The sequence below is a fragment of the Hylaeus anthracinus genome, unplaced genomic scaffold, assembly GCF_026225885.1.
Source record: "Hylaeus anthracinus isolate JK02 unplaced genomic scaffold, UHH_iyHylAnth1.0_haploid 12001, whole genome shotgun sequence".
In the NCBI taxonomy this organism is placed as follows: domain Eukaryota; kingdom Metazoa; phylum Arthropoda; class Insecta; order Hymenoptera; family Colletidae; genus Hylaeus; species Hylaeus anthracinus.
Window position 1 is genome coordinate 16,637,698 of NW_026534348.1, and position 8,731 is coordinate 16,646,428.

The 8,731-nt window shown below is 46.7% G+C and overlaps 1 protein-coding gene across 1 annotated transcript; it reads right to left on the bottom strand.

The window, feature by feature from the left end:
- Positions 1 to 1,223: 1,223 nt before the first annotated feature.
- On the bottom strand, positions 1,224 to 6,975 carry LOC128890594 (homeobox protein engrailed-1a-like). The gene is made up of 2 exons (XM_054149246.1): positions 5,752 to 6,975; positions 1,224 to 3,364 (listed from the first exon to the last, which is right to left on the bottom strand). Exons 1-2 carry the CDS (start codon positions 6,437 to 6,439, stop codon positions 3,006 to 3,008), a joined length of 1,047 nt encoding a protein of 348 aa, XP_054005221.1. The 5' UTR covers positions 6,440 to 6,975; the 3' UTR covers positions 1,224 to 3,005.
- Between the last annotated feature and the right edge of the window lie 1,756 nt (positions 6,976 to 8,731).

An 8,731-nucleotide genomic window follows, 5' to 3' on the forward strand; every position in this document is an offset into this window, starting at 1 on the left:
TCAGGACAATGAGACACGTATCCTTAAATTACCTTCTCTAGTATCACTGTTTCTTTCTACAAGTTTCAACATCAACTAACACAACTTTTACCGGAAACAACTCCCCTCCCTGCAGTTTCCCTACTCACAACTGATCAGATTTTTCCAAAGGAGAAGCAACAATTATCTCCCATAGAATTAGAAAGTAAATAAAGCAACTAAAACGTCAATTTTCGTCGGTTAATTTTCGATCGCCGGATACCGCGATCATCATTTGTAAGTCCTTCGAGGATAAGAGTTACGCGCCACTTCGACTAGCGGCGAGCGTTTCAGAATCCGAAAAGGTACGCTTGTAAATCTGTTGGCGAGCGGCAGCGTATGGCAGCGCGTCTAAACAGGTGCGCGTATATCGCTTATCCGGCGTCGATCGCCGCCGCCATGTGCGCTAATGCGTTTGAACTAAATAGTCGCGCACTGTCATCCTCGCAGCGTTCCATTTGTCGGTCGCGCTAGGGATAACGGGTGGCTCGTTAATTCGGGATCAATTAGCGCGTCACGGCGCGTCACCAGCGAATGGGGCGTGCACCGGAGGCGTCCCCGCTCGCCCCCTACCCTCCGCGATACGAATATTTCTCGGCTACGTAAATTCTACTAACTACGTTCCCGCTTTCGCCCATAAACGTTCGCGTTTCCTTTCCTTTTCTTTTATTTTGTTTTTTTTTTTTTAATTTCACGAGGGGACGAAATTTGTTAAAAGTCGAAAATCGTCGAGCGGTTGCGGCGCAATTATTCTCGATACTTAAATTTCTTCGAAAGGATACTCGCGGTTTGGAATGCCGGGTGATTAAATTCCTCGTTTAATATACAATGTAATGAGGAGAAACGCGTGAGTTGAGGAGAATTCATGCGAAATCAGATATTAATTTGATTATATTAATTTGTGGAGCATTGATTTATGGAACAATAAATTGGTAAATACTGCTCCAAGATGGAGCGCTCTTTAACTTTTAAAATAAGCGAGCCGCCAGTAATCGAAACATTCTCCCAACCAATTTTTCTAATCAAAATGATGAGAACCTTCCACAAAAAAAAAACAGCACACCGCTTCGGTGGACTCGTCACGTACTTAGAAAGGAAGATTTGATTGGATAACTGCACCTGGATGAATCGCCTGGAGGAATTCGAGGGCAGGAAAATAACACAGAAAGAACAAGCTGGTATTTTTAATTCGATTTAATCGGTGGCAACATGTAAGCGGGTTACATAGATTATATCGACCACTTATTGTGAGACACTGGGATATACGTGTATATACCTTTCGAGTCTGTCTACGCGTATAACATATACATGTATATAATCGTCCGTACGTTGGTAGAATAATTAGGAATATACAGTGTGAGATCGTTTTCGTGTTCACGCGACCGTGCGCACTCATACATACAGAATAATATATAGAATCTTCGCGCTGCTATTAACTTTATCTCGTATCATACATATACACATTACGGACCAGTCCTATTTACAACTATGTACAGAGAAATAAATAATTTAAGCGTCTAATCGATAAGGATCGGTATCGAGCTCGCGCACCAGAATCGTACCCGAGCCGATACACATGCACGAGTCGATAAATATAAAGTCTCAGTCGGCGTACGATCGTACCAACCAGAAAGAACACGCTGTTCCTCTGACGACTGTCGTGCTTTTCCTTTTAACCCTCCTCTTTCGCGCGGGTTTTGTTTTATTTCTCGAAACAGAAATTATTGGTTGGATATTTACATATTCATGAATTAATCGATGTTGGAGCCGAGTGATAAGTGGCCGTCAGAGCTGTGTTAGACGTGTCCAAGAAAAGTTTATCGAAATTAACGAGAAATGTTTGTGTTATCAATTCGTGTTCCGCAAGTGAGGGATTAAGGGACTCATTGTTTCGCGATTCATTCTCTTTACTATGTCTCCGTAGAGTAGAAAATTGGTAGTATTTGGTAGTACCTTAACTAGGGGATCGCTGTCCCCGTCCTTGTTATCGATTTCTTTTAATCACTGCTCATAGACTCTTAAAAACTCTCGAAGAATCCATAAAACTATCGACTTCCCGTCGCATAGAAGATGGTAAAGGCCTCTAGACTTGGAAATTTCCACGAACCAGCAATTTCGGTTGCGAGGGCACCATTGCTTCATCCTCGATATGGTAGCTAGGCTCATCGATAAAGCTTATCTAGCGGATCCCGTCTCGAACTCCGCACTATTAATCGTTCGAACAATCTGGTCAAACTAATTATGTACTAGTAAACTATCGAGTAACTAGAGACTGTGCTCCAAGGATTAATAGCGTCGCGTCTAAGCCAGGGTCTGCTGGATAAGCCTTACTAATGACGTCGGCTAACAGATTCGAGCAGAAACGCTGGAACGTTACTACGAGTATCAAAAATACTAATGAAGGAATAGGAGCGCTGTGTTCTGATTAGTGTGAGTAATTATATGACCAATGGGTGATCAATTTACTTTGCTCGATAGTACGAGCCTTGTTATTTAAAGAGTAGAGCCAAAGCATTGTACACTTTCTATATTTGATAAAGAAGGAAGAAGTATTGGGTTGTCTGGAAAATCCACGTCGATCTTTGGTAGGTGGTACAGGTCTGAATATATCGAAATGGTTGGAAACAAATAACATCTGTACATTCCTTAAAAGGTGGAAAGATTGTGGAGCAAAATAGTACCTATTCAAAATTGGCACGAACTTTCTGGACGACCCAATAGTAATACCTTTTCCTCCTTGTTTCAACCGTCACTTGGACACAGTTCAAAGAATTTCTGATACTGCTAAACGAAATTGATCGTATTCTCCACCCTCTATGGCTTCTAAAATACTGCGATGGTAATTGATGGTAACCTCCTTCTATCTCTAAACCACCCCCAAGTGCAGGAAAAGCCCCACGGTCTGGATCAAGTATGCACATACTCTATGACTCGAAATGGAAGGCCTCGACCAAACTCATGCGAGAAAAAGCGTACAGCCTGAGTCTTTACTGCGGATGAGTGCCCCCAGTCACGGTGATTTCCTCACCGTCCTCGTCCACGGGCACCGTCGAGTGATCGTACAGGCCTTGGGCCATCAGCTGCAGCTGCAGGGGATTCTTCTGGCCGCTGGCCTTCTTAATTTTCGCCCTCTTGTTCTGGAACCAGATCTTGATCTGTGCCTCGTTCAGTCCCAGGTCTCGCGATAGCTGCTGCCTCCTTCTCTCGGTTAGGTACCGATTCTCCGCGAATTCTCTCTTCAGCCTGGCCAGTTGCTCAGCGCTGAACGCCGTCCTCGGTCTTTTCTCCTCGGGGGAGGCTGACTTGTTGGGGTTCTGGGTCCGTTTCACCCTCCGTGTCCTTGGACCTGAAATCGTTAAAATCATAAAAAATATTTTCAATGTTCCTTCAATTTTTCACAACTTAAAGGTAATTGTTAGTATTAGATAGGATAGCTACAATGGCCGAAATAATGATAATAATGGTGCTTGTTATTATTCCGCAATAAGGTGCCCAACACCTTCTAAGAGCAGTCAGTCGAATATTAAAAGCGTTAGTGTGGAAGAGGTACTTGTTTCAAAAACACTTTGAAAATTCTCGGGTACAAGATACGAAATAATCTTAGGTTCGCGGTGAAATTCATGAGAAATACTATTGATAGTGCAATTTTTTGAACGTTTTTGTATGGTAAGTACACAGATTTATAAAGTTTAAAAATGATAAAAAATATTTTATGTTGGTTTAGTATTTTTAAAGCACTGTAGCAGTTGTGTGAGAGTGCTTCATGTAGCCAGAATCGTGATATCAATAAAATTATTCAGTAGAGCTTGCTCGGGCTAGGACGACTATGAATTATAAGGAAGAAGGCTCAGTCTCGGGAGGAATTGCCAGTCGTGCGTGGTCTGTCGACTTTCTAGACATGGACCACGTCCCCTGTTATTCATGGTGCCGCATTCCCCTTAACTGGGGTCCAATCTTTCCGTCTCCCCCGCGATACACTCGAATTCGCGACGGTGCACACCCACGATCCGTAAATCCCGCTGAAACAAATGACGCCGGGGGAAGATTTATAGGCGAAGTTCGGCCAAATCTTCCGCGCGACAAGTATGTAAATGGTAATTAAGCGGAACAGAATGAGGTCCCCTTGAGGCGGTGCTCGGCTGCCTGACTATCTGCGCGACGGCGGATAATTTTCTTTTGCAACGAGCATCGAACGCGGTTTTACCTGTAGCTGCTATCGAGCCAGGCCTAGATTATCACCGTGTGTTTCCAAATTGGGTGCGCGCCTAGACCCAGACGGAAAAAATCTATGTCCGCTGGCCCCGACGCGTGTTCGCTCCGATGAATATTTATAAGCGGCATGACATCGAGACACGCGCTATCGATAGCGAACTGGCCATCGAACGCACTTTCTTTACTCTCGGTTGCGTAACGGACCGAATTGTGAAACGTAATTAAGCTAACCCCTGTGGAGCTAAGTGAAAGAATTCTTAAAAAAGAGTGCTGTAGAATTATTAGATACCCTTCTTGAGGGTTGTAGCACCCCAGTGATAGCGTAAAAACATATAAAAATCCAAGAAGCTATTATGCGCTTTTTCCTTCAGTTAAAAATTGTTTCGGTAGAAATTAACCCTCATCGTCGTATTTGTTTCAGTGGGGAGAACACCTGACGAAGACTCCAAGAAAGACAAACCTGACTCAGAGCTGAGGTGGTAAGTAAACATATAAGAATATGATAGAAGATAAAGGTCACCCCACTAAATCCCCAATTCCAACCCAGTCCCCCATCTCAGCTGCTCAGAAGCTCCTCGCCAGGGTAGCTCGCGATAGTCGAAACCGAGAAATTCCGTGTTCGCACTCGATTGAGATCTAGCATCTCCGATCGATCACCCTTGGACGCGCTCCTTAATTAGCGCCCGATGGGAAACGTGGATCACGATTGGGGGTAATTAGTAACACGAGTGGCGCGGGACCACCCTGAGCGGGCAGGACCTTAGACGCGACGTATCTGGGACACAACGATTGCTGGGGGATGGTAGATCGCGGATATAGGCTGCGGACAATTAAGTTCTGCGAACGAGCGCAGGTGGTATCGAGTGGTACGTTCATGCCGCGGCAACTCGATGTTTCAGGCTCGCGATTATACATGAGCTGCGCGGCTGAGATCGCGAACACTCCGGTAACGCTAAATCGGAACTGGAACGACTGTTCGGGAAACTGGTATTTCTTTACGGAACCCAATCGCCGCGAGTGTTGCAAATAGCCGCGTGTAATTAGGCGAGCGCGATTTTTCGATAGAGCCTCGCTATCCCGGGAAACGCGCGTCGATTTACATAGGAAACTGGTTTCCAGATGTAACGGTCGCCAAAGTCAATTGATTAAGCGGATACGGAGGAACGCTGGAACCAGAATCGCTGCTATGGCTAAGTAGTCGCGCCGCACTTCCTTGATAGCGCGATTAACCAAGACGTATCTGTCCGTTGTGCGACGAGGACACGCGGATGGTCCTTGGGACGATGAAAATAGTCGCTATTGAGGACGTTGCCAATGTAAGTCACGCAATTTCGTTTAAAGTTGAATAAGTTCAGAATAAAGTCATGTTTTGTGAAGTATGTGACCAGTGAGGAAGTAATGAATAATACAAGTAAAAGAAGAACTCAGAAGATCCGAATAAGGAGGATGCAGAGAACTATAAGAAGCAAGAACACCTTTCACCGATACCAACTAAATTTTAAAAGAACCTGCTACACCTACCGGAAGAGGGCCTATCGGAGTATCTGGTGCAGTAGACCCACGCAGGGAAAGGACTCTGTCCGCTCAGTCCACCCGGTGTACTCGAAGCTGTGCTGGGTGTGCTACCAGAGCTGCTGTCTCCGCTCAAAGAATCGCCGCTGATGGTGGACGACGTGGATCCCAAAGTAGGCGCTCCTGTTACGGAGCTTCCCGTAACGGAGCTTCTGCTGCTCGCCAAGCTCTCGAGGCTTCCGCTCCTGCTGAGGGCGCTGTTCCTCTGCAGAGGCGAGGTCAGTCCGCAGTGGGACGAAAACAGGTCCCTCTCTCTGTGCACCGAAAAGCTGGACGCCTGAGGTCTCGAGGGCGACAGTCTGTTGGACGACAGGCTCAGATCCCGCGGCAACGACAGAGGACTGTGTCGCGGTATTGGAATTGGGATCGTCGAGTGTCCACTGGTCAAAGTTGGCTGCTTGGGAGCTTTCGTGCTAAGAATCGCCTCTCTACCGAAGTCTGGTCTCAAAATGTTCACCACGCTGAATCGTAGAGGCGCCTCCGCGTCTTTCCGATCCTGTTGTTGATCTTGATGGGGCACCACGTGTCTCTCCGGAGATCGAACTCGATGGGGATGGTGGTGATGATGATGGTGGTGGCCACCGAGCCCCAGTCGAAGACCGTACGCAGCGTCCATCGTTACCAGAGCTACGCTCATCTTTTGATTCTTCGAATCGCCTTGCTTAGGGCTGATGTGAATATCTCTGATGACAATTGGAAGATCGAGTCTAAACTTGGACGCTAGCCCTCTGTCGTCATCATTGCGAAGGAGCACGAAAGCACGCTCGTTTAATTACATTCAACTGTCTATCGGATGAATGTGTCACAATGTAGGTCGCAACACTGATATTCACAAGCTAGAGGTCCTTTAGAGTCTTATGATCACTGACACGTGTCACTGTACCCCCTTCACTGATTGTTTGTAAACACGAATCGTCCCTTGACTTCGCGTCACCGAATTTTCAGGGTCCTCGTGCGTTATCGCGTGATGTTTTGGACGATGATGCGCCGCGTCGATCACGTGGCTATGGTTCGCCTAACAGCGAGACGCCGCAGAGTCCGGTGTCCCGGTTGCCCTAAGCGAGATTAACGGTTCGACGCTGGATCTGCCCAAGCCTGAGACAGTCTCCTTCGTATTGGCTTTTCCCGAGGTTTCCGAGGACTCGAGCGAGTGCTGTGACGGGTCTGACTGGCTGTCCATCCGTCGCTCAGTGATGTCTAAACTAGGGGAACTGTGGTCCCTACTTACCGCTCTCCCCTCCGCCCCCCCATCGCCCCTTCACTCCTCCTACGCCCCAGCCTGGAGTGCAGTGCACTAGACACCCTCGATTGTATCTCTATTAACTCTACAGTCACAAGCTCCGCCCTCTGCCGTAAGGTCTACCTTACTCCCCTCTCGTTGACGAGTCCCCACCACCAGTGGCAGGGATAGTAGGGGGGCTGGAGCTAGAGTCCGCTGCGATCGATGCCGCTGCAACGCTCCAGTCTCGTTTCAACAGCGACGCGATTTTTGTCCTATTCGTTGCTCCTTCCACCCTCGCACCGTTTCGAGAACCATCTGCTCCTGCACTTCTTGCGAACTGCGTTGCTTCTTATACAGTTCCGAAATAGTCGGTCACTCCGATGTTAAACTTTCTTGAGACTATACGGGCTTCCTTGAGATTACTCTTTAACCATTTACATACTCCTCTCAGAAAATTAACCGAAGATCCTCGATAACAACTTAGGGATCGATCTAAATTGAGAAATCGATTAATGAAATTTACGTTTTCGAAGCCAAGTCACGTCCGTCTCAGAGTTTTAGCCGAAGAATCGAAAGTATCCGCGCCACTGCGAATCTTAGGAAGAGCCGCAGCTTCTCCCCGCCCCATTTTAATCCCCCACCCGCGTTCGCGCGGAGATATCGCCCACATTCTCGCCCCTCCCTGCGACGCCACGCCTACACAGCCTCCCCTCCCACTTTACCGGTACCCACTACTCCATACTTTTGTTCCTCCCCACCAAGCTCTCCCATCCAGGAGGCAGCTAATTCATTTCTTCGAGTCGACAAGCGTTCTCTCGCTGACGTGGATTTTATCGTGGCCGACGTCGAAATTGCTTTATACAAAAATTTGCCCGAGCGTCTATCCAGCTCCAACGCCTTTTTTCGGGGTGGGGCTCCGGGACGGTTAACGAACAAATGTATTATCCATCTCCGCGGCAGATGCTGGCCTGCAGACTCCCTTTCCGCGTCCGTTCTCTCCTTGTTGCCTCCGCACTTCCGACTACGTTCTGTCACGTGACTCTGCTTTACGGTCGATCAATCGTTAGGCCGCTTCGTGTTCGATCCGAGGGATTGAATTGATTGTTTGTTCGGAGCTGGATTTGTGACAGCCGTTGCTCTTCGAAGGGTTCGTATCCTCGACGCTGATCGTTCGATACGACCACGTGACAACTTACTTACGGCCAATTTTACTTGAAAATTGAGAATTTTAAATGGGTAGTCAAGAATGCTATCTTTAGAAAGCGAATTCTTTGAGTTTCAGAAATTTCTTGAATGGACAATAAAGTTTTAAAGTGATTGGTATTGGAGTAATTAAATTTTTGCTAGCGGATAATTTTTTGTAGGAGTACGTACGCCTCATCGAAACGAATGTTACATCCTCGAATAGAACACAAAATAAGCTTCCAAAAAATATTTTTCATATCTCCCTTAATCGCGAGGACTCAAAATGGAGTTGTAGCTAATACTGCCCGACGCATCAATGCTTCCACGCCATCGCTCTAGGCATTATATTCCTATCGCTGATACAATTCTTTCAACAAGTTCTTTTCTATATCATTTCTAAGAAACCTATCCATCTACGCGTACAAAAAAAGAGAATTCGTTTTTGTTTCGACGCAAATGAGGTATAACACCCTATTGACGGTGAAAGGTAACTTATCGCTTCCGCGAGTTTAGATCGCCACG

Coding starts and splice junctions, on each gene's coding strand:
- LOC128890594 (XM_054149246.1), bottom strand. CDS start 6,439: ATGAGCGTAGCTCTGGTAACGATGGACGCTGCGTACGGTCTTCGACTG. Junction 3,365..5,751: donor CTCCGATAGGCCCTCTTCCG/GTAGGTGTAGCA, acceptor TAACGATTTCAG/GTCCAAGGACACGGAGGGTG.